General features: G+C 41.0%; 2 protein-coding genes across 18 annotated transcripts in view; both read left to right on the forward strand.

Annotated features, from left to right (window-relative positions):
• The window catches only part of nrbp2b (nuclear receptor binding protein 2b), a 45,545-nt gene extending 37,633 nt beyond the window's left edge, over positions 1 to 7,912 (forward strand). Inside the window, exons 7-18 of one of the 2 annotated variants that reach the window (XM_085762730.1) lie at positions 7 to 30; positions 139 to 225; positions 1,266 to 1,321; positions 1,419 to 1,514; positions 1,783 to 1,915; positions 2,789 to 2,891; positions 2,993 to 3,043; positions 3,138 to 3,273; positions 3,643 to 3,696; positions 3,891 to 3,954; positions 4,726 to 4,781; positions 5,417 to 7,912. In XM_085762730.1, coding sequence (XP_085618856.1) covers positions 7 to 30; positions 139 to 225; positions 1,266 to 1,321; positions 1,419 to 1,514; positions 1,783 to 1,915; positions 2,789 to 2,891; positions 2,993 to 3,043; positions 3,138 to 3,273; positions 3,643 to 3,696; positions 3,891 to 3,954; positions 4,726 to 4,781; positions 5,417 to 5,503 — 947 coding nt within the window. In that variant the 3' untranslated portion in view covers positions 5,504 to 7,912. The remainder of the gene's footprint in view (positions 1 to 6; positions 31 to 138; positions 226 to 1,265; positions 1,322 to 1,418; positions 1,515 to 1,782; positions 1,916 to 2,788; positions 2,892 to 2,992; positions 3,044 to 3,137; positions 3,274 to 3,642; positions 3,697 to 3,890; positions 3,955 to 4,725; positions 4,782 to 5,416) is intronic. The other variant, XM_085762731.1, reaches the window with a different exon arrangement.
• Positions 7,913 to 9,298: 1,386 nt separating this feature from the next.
• LOC146966905 (poly(U)-binding-splicing factor PUF60) lies at positions 9,299 to 17,215 on the forward strand. 16 transcript variants are annotated; one of them, XM_085764060.1, is made up of 12 exons: positions 9,299 to 9,403; positions 9,928 to 10,024; positions 10,260 to 10,355; positions 10,898 to 10,987; positions 11,522 to 11,572; positions 12,652 to 12,813; positions 12,940 to 13,032; positions 14,456 to 14,669; positions 14,750 to 14,982; positions 15,595 to 15,709; positions 16,182 to 16,429; positions 16,545 to 17,215. In XM_085764060.1, the coding sequence occupies exons 3-12, from the start codon at positions 10,278 to 10,280 to the stop codon at positions 16,842 to 16,844; spliced, it is 1,584 nt and encodes a 527-aa protein (XP_085620186.1). In that variant the 5' UTR covers positions 9,299 to 9,403; positions 9,928 to 10,024; positions 10,260 to 10,277; the 3' UTR covers positions 16,845 to 17,215. The 16 variants fall into 16 exon arrangements, with proteins under 16 accessions (XP_085620186.1, XP_085620191.1, XP_085620185.1 ...); XM_085764065.1 differs by having other exon boundaries at positions 14,750 to 14,940; XM_085764059.1 differs by having other exon boundaries at positions 9,299 to 9,344.
• Positions 17,216 to 19,058: the final 1,843 nt, after the last annotated feature.

The raw sequence follows: 19,058 nt of genomic DNA on the forward strand, positions 1-19,058 counted from the left end.
CCACAGTGTGGCATCGGCTATTTGTTAATGGTAAGGAATAGATAATTTTGTCGTAGATACTCGTTTGTTTTCATTGGTGTCATATCCCATCAGTTTGCCGTCGTCTAATCTATCTGCGTTATCTGTGTGTCTAACCAGTGTTCCCAGATGCCAGCGTCCACGGCAAAGCCAGGCAACACCGCGACGAGCAGAGGAATCTTCATTTTTTCGCTCCAGAATATGAAGGTAAGTGTAGATTTCTACCAAATCGATCTTCATTTATTCTCCGTGGAAGGATTTACCTTGAAGTAGATGAAGATGTAGTGGTGTGATGCACAGCTAGTTTGCATCTTTCAAAGGGAACAGGATCTAGAAAAGAAAATCCTTTCCATCATTTACATATATGGGCATCTTGTGCAGAGCTCACAGCAAACAGTCCTCCATCAGGTATCTGTGTTAGACAATGGGCTAAATGTAGGAATAATTGAAGCCACAGTACAAATGATTGGCCTCTTTAACATTTAAATTATTCCACACAACTCATTTGGAGAAATGTAATGGATGATGTGAGCTGCTTTTAGTCCTGTAAAAAGATAGACTGATTTATAAGGTCCAATGCTTTTTAATCCAGGTTAAAGTGATTTTCTAGGATTTTCTTATTTAAACTGAAGTTTTAAAGGAATACTTCACCTAAAATATTATAATTCACCAATTGTCTACTCACCGTCATGCCAAGGAAGGGTTCTGAGAACTTTCGGAGTTATCAAAACGCTTTAGGAGTTCCAGGGGGGGTCTGGCTGGCAATGGATTTTCATATAATGGCGGCGGATAGAGCTCACTTTTGAATCGTACAAAACACAAACTATGAAACATCCAAATACCTCCATACTGCTCGTCCGTACTGACCCAAGTGTCCTGAAGCTGCGACATGAAAAAGTTGTTCGGAAAAAAATAATTTGATCTCTGTTTTCAGCCTTGTTGTAGCAGTAGCTCCCAGTGGCTGCATGTGATTTGCTGCTAGATGTTCTTCCGTGTTTACATCATACATCCAATAGACGAACAAACATCTCGCAGCAAATCCCGCGCATAACATCAACAGAGCCACTGGGAGCTACTACTACAACAGAGACCAAATTGGTGAATTATTGATTTTAGGTGAAGTATCCCTTTAAGGATAGAGGGGTGCTACTATATGATATTCAGATCACAGATTGGTGTTACTTTTCCTGGATGTTTTTGATTTGAAGAAATTCATCTTTTCTTTGCTTCTCTTGTGTTTCCAGTAGCTGGAGAAGATGACTACGCCATAGACATTTTCTCCTTCGGCATCTGTGCTCTAGAGGTGAGAGAAGCAGATGGATGCTGTTGCTGTACGATTCCCCATCTCCCTCCCTCTTTCTCTGTGTTTATGTGTGTTAATAGATTATTTGTACCCCTAGATGGCGGTACTGGAGATCCAGGCCAACGGAGACACAGCGGTGTCCAAAGAGGCCATCGTCAATGCAGGTCAATCTCTAGAAGACCCTCTCATGAGAGTGAGTGTCAAAAATACTTCATGTCCCAAATATACAGCAGCGCAACCAAGGAAACGCGGAGATAAAGACAAACTGTCCCGCTCCACTTCATTAACACCTGCCTACACACATGCCGGCTTGTTTCTCATTTTATTTCCAATCTCATACAGGGGAACGTGTGAGGTTTCAGGAAACGAGTGCCTGCAGAGTGATGCTCGCTAAACTGGGTCACTCGATGCAGTCGTGTAGTTACATGTTGGACTGAGCGTCTCCTTCTTTTTTCCTTCAGGAGTTCACGCAGTCCTGTTTGCGTCATGAAGCCAAACTCCGTCCCACGGCTCACGACCTTCTGTTCCACCGAGTCTTGTTCGAGGTCCACTCCCTCAAACTGCTCGCCGCCCACTGCCTCATCAACAACCAGTGTGAGTTTCTCACCTCCAGATGCCGAGCTTACGGCATGAGAATCGCTTCCAGTATTCAAACATACAGCAGGCAGATTGTACTCCTTTACTGATAACACATCAACATATAAATTATTCATTCTGGAGTCTTAGGGCCAATATTTTCACTTAGATTGTAGCTGAAAATAGCCATACCTTCCTAAATGGGACCTATTTTCTTAGTTCTGGACATATTTTCTCTTATAGGCACTGTGCAGTTGTTGTGTAGCTATGTCAAAGACGGTTTATAAACCAAGACCCTCCATGACGAGTCAGCTTCCTGTATACAAGTCACGTGGGCTTCTGCACGGCCAAGCCTTTTTAGGAGACTAGCGGCAGGCTTGAGTGTATTGACTCCAATGGGAAAATTGAACGTGAACACAGATTATAGTCGATCCTTTCGCCCCACAGTCACTGAAGTAAATTTTGAACTCATTTTTCACAAGCCACATCTCTTCTGAACATTTTGACAAAAAAAAATGGCAATTTTCAGAACTTTGTCCACGACCTGTCTCAGTCTCAATAACACACTCTCGCGAGATTTGGCACAGATCTCCTAGGCAACGTCAAACAAACGGCCACGGCCACTGCTAAATATGACTGTTAGTAGTGTACATATTTAATATTATCATAAGAAAATATAAATATCTCACTTTCATCTACCTACAAATTTTATAAATCTACACGTTCACAGACGAGATGGGGGGGGGCGGTTGGCCACACCCATTTACAGGAAGTGTTTACCATTTCTATCATTGGAGCAGCCTCTCATGGGGTATCTTGGTAGAGTAGCCTATCTTTGGCTATGTGTATCAGATCAGTTCAATCATGCCCAACTTTGTGTTGCATTTACAGACTTGCTTCCAGAGAACTGCGTGGAAGAGAAAACAAAGTCCTTTGACCCCAGCGCTGTCATGGCCGAGATTAAACATGAGGACAGACAGGGAGTTCAGCTCAAGTAAAAATGAATTCCCTTCACCATTTATCTTTGAAGTGAATTTCCCTTTACAAAACAAAACCCTCACTGTGCATAACTCTGTTTTTTTGTTGTTTTTTTAGATATTCCCATGTGTCGCCTTTGGAACTTGACAAGTTTCTGGAGGATGTCAAGTAAGTGAAACTACAGTATGTGGCTTTCTCTGTGTAATGACTCCACGCTGAGCCGGCAGCACCAGGTTTAACACTTGTCCTCTCCTCCCGTCAGGAATGGGATTTACCCGTTAATGAACTTCGCTTCGACTCGGCCTCATCCCGTCCCTCGTGCCCTGTCCTTGTCTCAGGAGCAGGTTGAGACGGTCAAGACGCCGACTCCTGAACCGCAGGAAACAGAAACCAGAAAGGTTAGACCTTTAGACCTCACCACAACAGTGTGAGATGTCCTTTTATAGTCCAGTTTTACTCTGTGATAAACCACTGACACAAGAACTCAGCACTCATGTGATGCTGAGGAGGTAAAATGCAGAGTAGGAATGTGTTCTCATTGGTTGTTACAAGTTTAGTGTAAATACATTTACACTTTTTCTACATAAGAACTTGTTTTGTTGTTCGGCATGTTGGGCATACAAAATGTTACAGGACCTGCATGTGTTTTCATGCCCGACTGTTTATTATTATTCATATTAATATACTGTCTATTATTACCTAAAACATATTGACAATTTAGCTATGTCCTCATTTTGCTTTGTGTTTTTCCCCTGCTGCTGTTGTAGGTCATTCAGATGCACTGTAATCTGGAATCAAATGACGAAGGGACCAAAACTCATGTGAGTCACATTGTGTTACAGCTACTATGCCCATTTTAGTGTAAACACTCTCACTGGGCTTTTTAATGAGGGCATATTGATTTTATTTTCTTCCAACAGTTCTGTACCAGCAGGGTGCAACATTTATTTAGAAAGTTCAGTCAATTATTTTCGACATATTAAGTCCTAATTTTGACCTTGTGCTGTTTCCTCAGCTCTCTTTGTTCCTGAAGATGGATGACAAACTTCACAGGCAGCTTAGCTGTGACATCCTTCCAAGTAAGTCTGTTGGGGATAAAGCTGTGTTATTCTACATGTTTGTTACCATTGTACCACAGCCTTTCTGTCACTCTTAACCCCGAGATCACTGGTTCCTACCAAAGCTGTAAAATGGGCCATAAATATAGAATTGAATCATTTAAACTCTCAGTATTCAACATAATTGTTGAGAATTATAGTTTTTACGACACATTGTTCAAACAGCCATGCACTGAGCATTTGATAAGGAATATTTTCAACAGCAGTCTAGTAAATCACTGTGTGCCACAGTCCAGGGAGACTGTGGATTAACAGGTAGAGCAGCTCAGTGGTTCAATTCCCAGCCCCTTCAGTCTGGAGCTCCTCATGTATCATAGGTGTGGTCATGTTCTGTTTATCTGTGGTAGAAAAGAGCTATATGTGTAGGCAAAGGTGAATAAGACTCCCATTGTCAAGTGCTTTGAGTGATCAGTAGGACTAGAAAAGTGTGACACAAGTCCAGTTGATTCTAATCAGACCACAGTGGCCATGTCTATGTAAATGACAGAACATGTTAGCTAATGGATCATGTGGCTCAGTCTTTAGACAACAGTGGAGCTGTCGGGCACAGAGGAGTCAGATAGATCAGGCTTCAGCTGAACAGATAATGCTCAATGGGATATAAGAAGAAGATCTGGAGTATCTCCAACCTTATCCTTTAAAAATCTATATCCATTTAAAAATCCATCTTTTGCCTTATCTGTGACTTCATGTTGTTATTGTTCTGAAATGATTCTTATGTGAAACTTTCAGCTGACACCTCCAAAGACCTTGCCAGTGAACTTGTTCACTACGCCTTCATAACTGAGGTAAATATAAAAGCTTCTTTGTTTAAGTCCTTCATCAACAACAATGCTGCCCTACAAAGGCAAAGTGTAGTATCTGCATTTTTTCAAAAAAAAATATGTTTTTGACCAATCAAAAGTGTGGCAGATTCTCTTCAATCTGGTAGAATTTGATATTGGTACTGCTAAAATTTCCAGAGTTATTGGGCTTTTTATTTTGCTGTCCATCCAAAAAAGCACTGTGAAACCAAGGCAAAGTGCAGTATCTGCAAAGAGTAACTGTACTCCCTACATTCTATGATTTACTTTATGATTCCATTGGATTAAAACCAAGGCAAAAGTGCAGTATCTGCCATAAAACGGTCAAAAAAAACTACAAAATACATTTAATTCAGTCCACCTTTATCTAATCAATTATAGACTTGGTAGTTATTCATAATTTGATGCTTAAACCTGACAATGAAAACCACAAAAAGCTGTTTTTCTCAGTTTGGCATTTTTACAGATACTGCACGTTGCCTTTGTAGGACAGAATGGATGTCCTCACTGCGATTTTTGCATACAAACAAATCAGGTCCACGTGAAGCAGCACTGGCATTTTATATCTAGTCCTGATTTTTTTTCCCTTGCCTTAACACTCTTTTGTTTGCTATGCGTAGGAGGACAGTGAGAAGGTGGCAGGGTTCCTGGAGGACGCCATCAGCCGACACCGGGTACGAGCGCTGGCCTCTGGGAGCACGCAGTGAGGAGAGGAGGTCACGACAGCAGCAGGCCCAGACAGACGGGCCCGGGGCGTTGACCACAAAGGATGGAGAAAAGGGAGAGAGGGCAGCGGGGAAGGATCACACAGCTGGGAACAGAGGGGGAGTGGAGGGGGAACCCACCTAGCTGGGGATAAAACAGAGACAAATACAGAAGGACGCTGGCCCTTGACAGTCAGTAAATCATCCCAGACAGAAGGAGGAGACGCGAGCGCTGAGAGAGGGACCCAAGGCGCCTCTGGTTAGAAGGACCGGAGGCATCGCGGCTGTGTTTAAGCACTCCCACAGAGCAGCGGAAGATTGACAAACTCCCTGCCTAAAAGGGCTACAACGCCTTAAGATACCCTGACAAACTTAGGTTTTCCATAACGCCACTAATCAGAACGGATATGTTTTATTTCCACCTGCAGCAGCTGTCTTTTCAGAGGGACATTTAATTGCTCATAAGCCTCGTTTGCACTCCAGTGTCCACTTAACAAATCAACAAAGCCTCTCTCACTCCCGAGCAAGAAACCTTCGCTTCATAACCATGTCAGGAATTCAATATTTCATCCATCATGCACTGTTAATATTCTTCAGCTGACTTATTTATTTCTGTTTAACTGTGAACAATAGAGGTGTTGCACAAGCCTGATGATTTTTTTTGTCTTTGTTTTTATTTTTATGACCTGCAGAGTTAACGCACCTCACTTCACTCTTGGGTCTAAGGTTTTTTCTCCCAGAGCTAAACACGCCACGCCTACAGTGTAAATGTAGTACCGAGCAATGAGCTGATGCCTCTCTTTTATCCTGTAGTGCTCTTAAGGGTGTTTCCCTGTGAAAGTGTTCTGAAAGCCAAAGACTTGCAAAGTGCCTAACATGGCAATGTACTTTGGACAAAAATTTTCCTAGTGAACCAGTGGAATTAAACCTAACTTTTACCCAATATGCAATTCAACGCACTCTGACCGACTTTTACCCTTTTAAAACCAGACGTATTGATTTAATCTAGGTTCTAGCTCTCATCACGAGAGTACAAAGTCAGCCTGTGTGAATGCAACGATGAATTTGACACCCGCTAATGGAAGCTCCATTAAGAGCTGCAGCCACTCTGTATCGGACATATAGATCAGATGATATTGCTCTCTGCTGCAGTCCATATTGGCTTGGGCAGAGCTACATCTTATGTAAAAACAAATTGGATTTAAGCCTGTGATTTAAAAGCCAAGTCCCATGTAAATTGGAGTAAGGCAGTTGGTGATGTGATCATCAGACTTATCAATAAAGATTGCCATATTGTTAATAAATGTTACTGCTATTCTTTTTTTTTTTTTTTGCTGAATTTCCCAAACTATCTGAGGACATTTTATGAATTTGTTTTGTAAATGAATTTAGAGGTGTCTGAGAGGCGAAAACTACCGAAATTACCTGAAAATGTATGGTTTAATCATTTTGCCATGTCTGTAATTAATAGGTAGAGCTATTATGCAGAAGCATTTAGCAGCCTCCATGGAGATTCCCATGGGCTGCACATGCTGAAACATAATCTCTGATTGGATAAATGGAACATTTATTTGCTTTGAACACATTAATTTACCAGAAACACATCAACTGCACTTTTATTTCAGACAATATCAGCGTGATCCTTGGAATTGACTACACTGCAGCCCACACAAACACAAAAATAGAATTCATCCCTTCAGCTCTTCTGGATTTCTCTTCAAAACCCAGTCTTGGCAGCGTGAAAGGCTGCCATTTGGGTGGATTTTTCCTTAACAAATCTGGACAGTCAAAAAGAAAAACCCATAGTGAATCGTCTGATCAGCCTTTAGCAGTATACTCTTGTTTGTCAGACTCACTTAGCTCTGCTTCATTTGTTTCCTGGGTCTGTAAAATCGCGGTTTCATAACAGTTACGCTGCTGTACAGTCATTGCTTACAGTACTTACTTACTATACTCTGTGTCAAGCCTTTTTATCAGTGTGTCTCTGAAAACAGGAGCCCTGCATTCTCCCAGACATTCACCTACTATAGGCTGTGGTGTACATATTTGTTTGTGACTATTAAAAGGATTTACTTTGGACAGAATTTCAAAGCAAAGCAGTGCCACTGTTGCTCTCATTTGATCTACTAAGCTGCATGTCTTAATATCCTGCAACCATACAGAACTTTGCATTTTGCCTTTGTCAGTCACAGCTCAGTTCCAGAGGGAACCTGACCAAGAAAACGAATGTTTAGACTGTGCAAACATGAAAAAAAGAAACATCCATATCAGTCTTACTTTATGTCAGATTACTTTTTTTTCCCGTGACTCTGTTGAATGAAACTTGCCTTTGGATGTGTTCCACTTAAACCTTTGTTAAATATTGTAGCTACTGCAATTAAATACATGACAATAAACTATATGTAAAATGTTGGTTATGTCTGAAATTATTACAAGTTATGTATTTATAAGATCAAGATTTAGTGTTGTTCACTTCTCTGAGGCAAACCCCAGCTCTTTGGTAACGGAACTGATAACAGCAAATAGATGATTGAAAAATTAAAATTGTTTTTGTCTAATCTATGTTTTTCCTAACTTCCATTCTTCAGGTGGTGTTATACTGTAATTATATAATCACAAATGACTTGTTGCCAAATTAAACATATTCAGGAAACGAGCGATAAATCTTCAGTTTGTTTTTAAAGTATAGGCAAAGACATCAGAAAAGAATATCAACCTGCAAAATAAAAGAAATTATTATCAGGTGCAAAGTTTTTGAATTGCTCTAATGTGCATGTTTGAATCAGTTGCTTGATATCAACTTGTATTACCGAACCATGAATAATATTTTATCTTGTGCAACATAGTCGATAGCAGGAGTGTCAAATATACGGCACCAGCACGCAGGCCAAAACCGGCTCCCCATGCAGGGGGGATGAATTTGCCAAGTGTGAAAATAACATAGAAGACAGAAGAGGTATAATATTGTTGAAATTGCATATATTGAGAAATTTCAGGTTGTTCATAATGTTTTGTGAAAGGATAGTTCATGAACTGTAAATATCCTAACATTGTACCTGTAGCCTACTTCTTTGCACTAAAGCAAAGAGAGAAAAAAAATTGAGTTCTCACAATTTGTTGGCTATCATTTTACTGGTCCGGGCCCGGCCCAAGCCCCTGAACTAAAATGAATTTGACACCCTCCTTTCACAAGTAGAGTAGGCCTACTAGCTCGAACCTGTGTTGAGAGATCTTTCTCTGTTATTTTTGAGAAAGACAAACAACAAGATTTGCAACTTGCCCTAAATGCCCTAATGTGACCACTGTAATTTTTGGTACACTTTCAAGGTCATAATTGTTTATCATCAGTCAAATGTAACACCATTCAAACTCAGTATGGCTACTTGCATGGAGAAGTGGCCCTCAAATAATATTTGCTGAGATCATAACATTGGATAGGTTGTGAAATTATGGCAGAAGGTGCAATATCAGAATTTCATTAATGTGCAATGAACAATGGAATTTTATCTTTTACCATCTTTATCAAATAAAAAGCTTTGTTCTTCGTGTTGTCCCTAACATTTCTTGCATTGGTGGAAACACTGCTTTTGCGTTCATGTTGTGAACACATTTGTGAAGATAGATCATGGATGTATAATAGATCCATGAGATAAATCCATCGCTCTGGAAGCATGGATGTATTATCTGGAAGGGGTCATCGACATTTCCTGTTCCTCTGCATCATCGCGAGGGTTCCACCTATCGCGATATCTTCCATTGAAAACGTGAAGATATCGCGAGCGTTGTGGTGCGAGACTCGGGCCTCTCCAAGAAGGTGTGCTTCATGGCGGTTACGGAGACTGCGGTAAATAAATTCCTTGATAAAGAGACAATTTGACCGTTTTCAGCCACAGTGGTCGCTGCGTAAGTAATGCGCGAAGTCTGGTAGAATCCAACTGTACAAAAATGTGCCGTAAATTGCCGATATATATCACTGGGGAAGTTAAATGTTGCATTGCGCGCCATAGCAATGAATGCCTGACACTAGCTAATACGAGCTAGCTCCTTGTTAGCAACAAACGTAGCGCCATCGTAAGCTAAACAGTAACCAGGCCTCGGTAGCCGCATATAAATGTGTGTAATAATTATGCAGCTCAGGTTATTCGTGTGTAGTAAAGACTGCGCGTTGTTAATGTCCATATTTACGTAAGTTGAATATTGTTTCGGCTAAGGTTTAAACATAACCCGTTATTGCTATTTTACCCAGCTAACGTTAGTGTGTGTTACAATGAGAGCCATCGTTAGCATTCATGTGCATCGAGCTAACGTTAATCGACCAGAACCTCGGAGAAGATGGGCAGGCTTTGTGTCGATTACATTGCAACTTTAAACCAACAGCTGCCTGTTTCTCTTTTTGTTAGTCTGAAGGCATTTTTTATTTCCCATAGAATTTGTTGAATTGTTAAAGCTTCCCCATCAGTCCTCTTCCCCTTGGGGGCTTTCCTGCCTCAGTCTGGTGGACCCAGCCATTAGCGGGTTACGTAGGTAAGGAGTTCGTCCGGTCCCACCTGGTTTAAATCCGGGTGTATGTCCTGTATGAAAACATATTTATACCATAACTGTGCTGTGTGAGGTGTTGTGTCTCATTATTGCAATGGAGGAAATTACTGGGAATATATAGTCATGTATAGTTGTGGGTGTACTGCACACACGGGCAGGTGTTAGTGCTCCAGACTGTGTTTCTCAGTTTTTGTGTAAATTGCTTTTTTCTGATTTACAGGGAGGAGAAGCTCTGACGATGGAGAATGGACAAGGCACAGGCTCCAAGCTTGGCCTGCCGCCTCTCACTCCAGAGCAGCAGGAGGCACTTCAGAGGGTAAGAAACCCCCATCACACAAAGCACACTTGAATATCCCCCTAGGGGTAATGTAGTAATGTGATTACTTAGAGAAATTCACAAGATACATGTAAATAGGTGTACTATTCGCATGCGTTTAAGTCCTGATTTCAGTTGTAAACTGATTTCTATCATGTTTATGAGAAACCATATTCTTGGCCATTTTTACCTTTCTACTTTACATGTATGACTTCAGGCAGAGGAAGACAATAGAGAGATCAATACAAATATATATAAACTTGTCGGCAGTATTTTCAAGTTTGTAAAAAAAAAATTTTACAGAGCCTATAAAAGTCCCAAGAGGTTGGTTCAAGCATGAGTAAACTGTTCTTTAAAAAATGTTGAGTTTAGACAGTAAATAAACATGTTGTCCTGCAATCTCTAATTTGTCGGAGGGAATTGGTTTCCTTTGTGGATGCACAGATTCAGTACTTGTCTGAAAGTAGTTTGTTACAGTGTCATGACACAACAACCTGATGTGCATGTGAGCAATTTAAATTAAATTTGTCCCCCATCTCCAGGCAAAGAAGTATGCCATGGAACAAAGCATTAAGAGTGTGTTGGTGAAGCAGACCATTGCCCATCAGCAACAACAACTCACAAACCTGCAGGTGAGATGTGTTAAAATTTGTTGCTACTCCACCGAACAAAAAGTTTGTAATACACCTGTCACATGATGTGAGCCTTGATCTAGACAGACTGTCTTAGCCTTGTTATACGTGGGTAATTCAGACATCTGTTGTTTCAGAAGTCTGTTTTGGTTTAGCTCCTTTGGAAGTCTAACTCCCTACTCCGTCATTCTCTGGAAAAAAAAAAAAAAAAACAGCACATGTGTAGACCGTGTGCTGTTGCTTTTGATTCTGCTCTTTTACAGATGGAGAAGATCGTCTTTAAGGATTGGTTATCATGTTAAATCTTTGCACTTTTAAAAGGGGACTTGTTTATGTTTATTGCTGTGTGGTTATTTGTGTCCAGATAGGGGAGGCAACTCCACAAACTGTATGTTGTTTAGAGGGAGGGTCTGAATACAGTGTTAGCCTAACCGCTTTTGTCTATCTAGCAAAGCAATGACCTTTTTGAAAAAGCAAAGCTAAGGGATATCTAACCTACTTTTCAGCACTTTTTTCATCTTTACTGTCTTTCAGATGGCAGCAGTGACAATGGGCTTTGGAGATCCTCTCTCACCTTTACAATCGGTCAATAGATTATTAAACTTTTTTTCTGTGCGCATTCCCAATGGAAAAGGACTGTTACCCTTCTTTTACTGGTTGCGTTGGCAACAATCCCTGCCTTTTTATCTAACCAAAGAATGCATATTTTGTAAGAACATGGCTTTCTACAGCTAGTGTAACATCGAACATGTCCGTAATTCAGTGTGGGAAGAATAACCCAGCCGCAAAATGGAGAAGTTTGCATTGGTATTCTTTACAAGAAGATAGCCAAAGCTATTTGGCTATTAAAGGGATTTTTAAGGACTTTCTAAAGGGTTTATACATGTGAGAAGTCACGTCTCTTTGAAAAATATGCATTTGCTTGATTTAAGAACAGAAAGTTCTTGGCATGGGACTAAAGAGGGATAGCAATCCCTTCAATGGACCAAAATGAGAGAACTGCTGGAACAGGGATCTTTTGGCCATCTCAAAGTCAAGTTTTTTTTCAGTCAATTAACAAGTCATTTTTCCATTATGTCATGAATTAGGCACATGATATATTTTGTTGGTAATAGAAAGAAATGAACAGAAGCAGACTGACTTAAAGGCACCAATAAACACAGCATCTTCTGGGGGTTAAACCATCCCTCCCTTTAGACTTGAGAAGAAAGTTTGAAATGCTTTCATCAAGACTTTGTATGGATTTCGTTTGAACTCCACGATTACTTTTGTTACCTTACTTGCATCCCTGGACTACAGGTCAGTTACTGAAGCCACATGTTTGTGAGGGCTGTGCATGTCAATCACTTCAGTGTGTTTTCCTCCATATGTCTGTTCCATAGAAACAGAATAGAGGCCATATTATAATTACAAGAGGCGACATCAATATTCTCTAACTGTAATACATGTTAGTTTTTCACCAAGTTCTTTCTATTTATTACAGTATCCCATTGTTACCCTATTTACCTGTCCAGACCCCCTAACTTGGAATTGGCCTCTAACTATTTTTGGGGAAAGCAAGCACAGTAGAAAATACACATTATTAGTGGTTGTGTGTGTATGTCTTTTTCTTCCTTTCTTTTACTCTCTAATGCTTATCGTGTGTTGTTTCTCCTGATTGGTAGGTGGCAGCTCAGCGGCAACGTGCTCTCGCCATCATGTGTCGGGTGTATGTGGGCTCCATATACTATGAGCTTGGTGAGGACACCATCAGACAGGCCTTTGCCCCCTTTGGCCCAATCAAGAGCATTGACATGTCTTGGGATTCAGTAACAATGAAACACAAGGTCAGTGTGGTTGAACAAAGGTCAACCCCGATACAAAGCCTGCTGTGTATCTTCGATTTAATGCAGATGATCACAAATAAAGTGCTTCAGTGTTTGCAGAGGTTGTGTTTTTGTTTGACTGTACAGGGGTTTGCCTTTGTGGAGTATGACGTGCCAGAAGCTGCTCAGCTGGCTCTGGAGCAGATGAACTCAGTCATGTTGGGGGGGCGAAACATTAAGGTTAGTCGTCTGAGGATAAGTATGTCTTGAGGTCGTATGACCACAAAGACAAATGGAAACAAATGAATATCTTCTTTTCTATAACTGTGTCTTTGAGTATAGTTTGATTAAACAGGAAGTTGGATGCTGAGTCAATTTTATAATTAAGTGCTTTTGTGATATTTCAACTATTTAAATGCGACTAATTTCTCCCTCCTCTTGCTTGTCTGTGTCTGTTGATTTCCAGGTGCGTGTGTATGTCTGAGTGTATGCTTAGTGTATTGTCTGCTTGTGTTGTGTGTTATGCTTCCATGATGTCATCAAAGCTGTTCTAGTGACCAGTTGCAGTAGGATGCCCAGCGGCGCGCGGCGTCACTCTATGTCCATGGTGTGCTGATGATGGGCTGCGCCTGGTTGGTGTTGCTTGGCCGCCCCATCTGTAGTACAGATCCCAGTCCAACTTGGGTACTCGTCTTACTTAGGCAGTCCAATTCTTTTCCCAAAGAAAGGAAGTCAGCAGACCGCGTAGCCGTAGCACAGGAGTATTGTATTCCCCTTTTGGTGTTGCCACCAATTCAGCTAGTCACACTGAACATAAACCTGCCATTTTGAGATGAAGCCATGCTTCTTTTTAAATAGTGTTGCAGGTATTTGTAGAATGAATTTTTTGAAGTGTAAATTAGTACAAAACAAGAGCTGAGACTATAATTTGACCAAAAATTTAAAATTTTTACACAACCTGAAGAATTTAAAGGCAATCAGATTCCTGACAAGCATCTCTGCGTGGCCCTGTTTGTCTGAATGGGCTCTATGCACAGCTCCACTACTTCCTGAACTTAATGCTGCTCCTTTGTTTCCTGTCTGACATTATTGGACAAACTGATTAATCCAGGTGTGACTACTCAAGACACATCTGGATGAATCACTTTGTCCAATAATGTAAGACAGGAAACAAAGGAGCAGCATTAAGTTCAGGAAGTAGTGGAGCTGTGCATAGAGCCCATTAGTTAATGGCAATTTTAGATAAGATAGCAGTAATAATGATCAACATAGTATGTTAAGTAATGGCAGTAGTTAAGTGTTTTCCTCATGTCTCTCAAAAAAATTCAAAACTTTATTTTGCAAATTAAATAATTTACAAATAATTTACAAATTAAGTTATTAACCACTCCCTATTTCCAAAAAAACTAATTTATACCTGGTGGCCAAGATGAGAACAATGAGGCGAAGAGCAAAATAAGGGGCACGCACCAAAGTACAAGTAGACTAAACTTAACAAAAGCAGTTTAGTGAATTGAAAATAGAGAGTGGCTTTGACTGAACTTGGTGGCCGCCAAAAGTGAGCAGGTCGCAGGGACAGATAGCTTCTCGGGAGTGCGTCCTCGGGGGTTGGCCACTATAAACCCCTTGCTCAGTAGCCCTGCTGGTATGATCTGTGCTATAGGTTGGGCGGCCAAGTAACATCGGTCAGGCGCAACCCATCATTGACCAGCTGGCAGAGGAGGCGCGCGCCTTTAACCGGATCTACGTGGCATCGGTCCACCCCGACCTGTCAGACGATGACATCAAGAGTGTGTTTGAGGCCTTCGGAAGGATCAAGTCTTGCACGTTAGCCAGAGACCCCACAACAGGGCGACACAGAGGCTTTGGCTTCATTGGTGAGCTGGCGGGCCCTCATTCGCTCGTGCTCTTGCGTTGCCGTTGCGCTGCTACTAACAACTGTCCTCTTCCCTTACAGAGTATGAAAAGCCTCAGTCAGCCCTGGACGCCGTGTCTTCTATGAACCTCTTCGACCTGGGGGGTCAGTACCTACGGGTGGGAAAAGCAGTGACTCCGCCCATGCCCCTACTGACCCCCACAACCCCTGGTGGTCTGCCACCTGCTGCAGCTGTGGCTGCAGCGGCGGCCACTGCTAAGATAACGGCCCAGGCAAGTATGAATCCCTTCCAAAGGGATTTAATGGCCTTCCAGGTAAATATAACCCAGATCTAGCTAGAATTGACACCAAAAAGCACAGATAACATGGGCATAAAACTTATATTGATGTGACTGGGAGAAGGCCATCTTTGTACAAATAGTACTTGCCCAGTGTCAATTTTACTGCCCAGTAATGGGAGGCTTTCTTGGCTTCATTTTTATAAATCCAGTTTAATATTTTCATAACGCAAACAACCTAAAACTCAATACGGAAGACCTCATTTCTTTTTGTATAGTATATATTGTGTAGTAACAGTAGTAATCAGAGCTCCTCCCATTCACTGATTGGGTGTGTAAGCTAAGAGTCCTCTCTTAGTTAGCACATTTCTAGCCACTTGTACAGCTAAGTGTGAACAGTCAATGACACGTTGTGTTCAGTGCAGAATGTTTTCTGATTGGAAGTTTTTTAGCATCACAGCTGTATATTAATGACCTGCTAAGAGTAGTCAGTGACTCAGTAAATCTTAACTTAATTATCATAAGTCAGTGACTTTGATTGGATGTTGAGCTCACTCTGTGCCATGCTGTGTGATTGTTGACTGTGCTGCCTTGTGCTGTGTTCTGTGTGTTTCCCTTACCTAATGTCTTCGGCCCCCCTCTCTTAAGGAGGCTGTAGCTGGCGCATCAGTCTTGGGGGCGTTAGCTGCGCCCCAACTTCTCGGTCAGCAAATGGGAATACCTCAGGCTGTCATGGCTGCCCAGGCACCGGGGGTCATCACAGGTGTGTCAAACACAGGGGTTTAATTTATCGTAATTATGATTTCTAGTTACATACAGCTTTGTACGCAGTTTACCCCATGGGTTTCACCACTTCTGAGAAACGGTAATTTCAAAGGTCTTTTTTTTTTTTCTTGCAGTGTATAATATCCATATGGTCTTAGCATTTACAATTACACTTTTCTTGATAAATTAGTAGTTAACTCGTCAAACATCAACTTGGAAAATTTGATGCAGATGTTTTTGTTTTTCTTTAGCGGCATGCCTGCAGAGTTCAGCCTAAGTATATTAATTGTGCAGAAATGTGTTATTTTATGACTCGTACTCCTATTCATATTGTTTTCCATTCATTGGGAATGTTAATGAAAGAAGAAAATTTTTCAAAACTCAAGAATTAATCTGACAAAAAAGGGAAAAGAAAGTGTCTGTACAGCTCATGTCTCTGACTTACTGCATGTGTTGTCTGCTCTCCACAGGTGTGACCCCGGTGCGTCCTCCCATTCCAGTGCTTCCCCAGGTTGGTCTTGTGAACCCAGTGCTGGCATCACCACCGGTCCTCTCTAATCAAGCGGGCGGCTCCAACCAACTAGAGAAGAAAGAGGAGAAAGAAGAGATGCTTCAGGATGGTACAGGGCAGGAGATGTTGAGTGACCAAGAGCACATGAGCATCTCGGGCAGCAGTGCCAGACATATGGTGATGCAGAAATTGCTCAGAAAATCAGAGGTGAGGTTCAGGAAATTTGTGGCTAAAATGATTGGATTATGGAAATCTTTATTTACTCTTTTCTACTTTTTTTTTCAAATAATCAAACTTGCATTCTTGCCATTCTTTTCTCAAGTCCACTGTGATGGTGCTTCGAAATATGGTTGGACCAGAGGACATTGATGACGACCTGGAGGGCGAGGTGACGGAAGAGTGTGGCAAATTTGGCTCCGTCAACAGAGTCATTATTTACCAGGAAAAGCAAGGAGAAGAGGAAGACGCAGATATCATTGTCAAAATCTTTGTAGAGTTTTCCATGGCCTCGGAGATGAACAAAGCTATCCAGGCCCTCAATGACCGCTGGTTTGGGGGTCGCAAGGTTGTCGCAGAGGTTTATGACCAAGACCGGTTTAACAGCAGTGACCTATCTGCATAGAATGTCTGAAATGGTTCACCAGCACCCACCCACCATACCTGTCGCCCAAACTCATTTCAGCCACAGTCATTGCAGCTAGAGACAAGGGCCTCCGAAACTTGTAATTATGTTTTTATTTTCTTTTTTTAAATTGCTGTTGATATTAATGTTTAACGCCCCATTGGGGAGGATTCATTCAGAATACTTTGTGTCAGATTTTGCTTTGTGATCTGTGAAAACTCCCTTTTGGTGCAAGTTAAAACTTTTTGTAATCCTGTCCAGTAAAACGTTTAGGTTATCCTGCTTTAGTTCCTCTTTTTCTTTCATGAAAATGCCGGGACATGTAAACACGTTTTCTTTCTATGATTAAAGGTTATTGTTTGTCCACAAAAGGTGTGATGCCATTTCTTTTTTCTTTTCTTTTTTTTACTGAAGGTTGTGAATGAAAAATCCTTTTGAAGATGTATTTGTAAATACACTTGTGTGTTCTGGTTGTAGAACATAGCATTTTGATTACAAAGTGAAAACATTCTCAGCAGGTACTGCTTTAGTTGCATTTGTACAGGAGAACAACTTGACAAACCTTAGTAAATGTATCTGATTCAACAAGTATTTTCCTTATTGGTCATTTTGAGGCCTTGTAGAGATTATAAACAAATACTGTATTTTTGCCTGTATGTCATCAATTGGAGCTATTGTAACTCTTTGAAAGGCAGTTCTCCTTTCAGCCATATTGCATGTGGTCTTTTTGAAACGCCACAGTTGGTTTGTTTTTTTAGATGCATCTTTAATTGTCATACACTGCCATTGGTGGAGCAATTCTTTACGAGGTATTTCTTGGTCATGCATCTCTGCAATAGCCACTGTCATCTATCTCCAACCAAACACTTTGGGGGGGAAATCATGAGATGTTTCACATATTTGATGTCTGTATTGGATTATCACACTGATGAGAAACATGAATTCTTAACATGTCATTAAACTTAAAGCAACTGCTGAAGTAATCAAAATCAAATATTGGCCTATATACATGATTTTTGTTTGTGTGCTTTCCAAATGCTACTTGTATGCACATTATCGTTAAGCCCGTCTCTGTGATGTAGTAACCTGTGCTCTGATTAGAATCAGAATACAATGCCTTACAAAAGTATTCATACCTCTTGAACTTTTCCACATTTGACACTTTACAACCACAAACTTAAATGTAATTTATTTGGATTTGGACATGGTAGCGCATAATTGTGAAGTGGATGAAAATGGCACATGGTGATAAAGATTTTTCACAAATCAAAGACTAAATTTGAACTTATTGGCCTACATGCAAAAAGCTATGTGGCAGAAACCTAACACTGCACATGAACCTGACACACCATTCTCACCATGAAACATGGCGGTGGCAGCATCATGCTGTGGGAATGCTTTTCTTCAGCAGGGAGAGGGAAGCTGCTCAGAGTTGATGTAGATGGATGGAGCTAAATACAGGACAATCCTGGAGGAAAACCTGTTAGAGACAGCAAAAGACTTGAGACTGGGATGCAAGTTCACCTTCCAGCAGGACATCGACCCCTAAACATAGAGCCAGAGCTACAATGGACTGGTTTACATCAAAGCATATCCATGTGTTAGAATGGCCCAGTCAAAATCAAGACCTAAATCCAAATGAGAATATTTGATAAGACTTGGCTCTCCATCCAATCTGACTGAACTGGAGCTATTCTGTAAAGAACAGGCAAGAAATTGCAGTCTATAGATGTGCAAAGCTGGTAGAGACATACCGCAAGACTTTCTGGTCATTGCAGCAAAAGGTGGTTCAACAAAGTATTGACTCAGTGGGGCTGCTAAATACATATGCATGCCACACTTTATTTGTTAAAAAAAAAAAAAAAATCTTGAACACCATGTATTATTTTCCTTCCACTTCACAATTATGTGCTACTGTGTGTTGGTCTATCACATAAAATCCCAGTAAAATACATGTAAGTTTGTGGTTGTAACAGTGGTGTAAGTCTAATTTGTTGTCGTGGTGGGTGTATAACGTTACTGCTTTTTAGGTGGGCACACTGTTCATACCTGTATCTATATAGTTAGATAGTTGTAGTGGGTATACTAAAATATTAATGCATTTTCAGTGGGTATTGATTGAGTACACCTGAGTGTGAAAAGTTCAAGGGGTAAGAATATTTTTGCAAGGGGCACTGTACACTCTATCTATCCGCCGCTAGGTGGCGCTGTAAA

The sequence above is a fragment of the Trachurus japonicus genome, chromosome 20 (assembly GCF_045865225.1).
Source record: "Trachurus japonicus isolate A0001 chromosome 20, Traja_1.0".
In the NCBI taxonomy this organism is placed as follows: domain Eukaryota; kingdom Metazoa; phylum Chordata; class Actinopteri; order Carangiformes; family Carangidae; genus Trachurus; species Trachurus japonicus.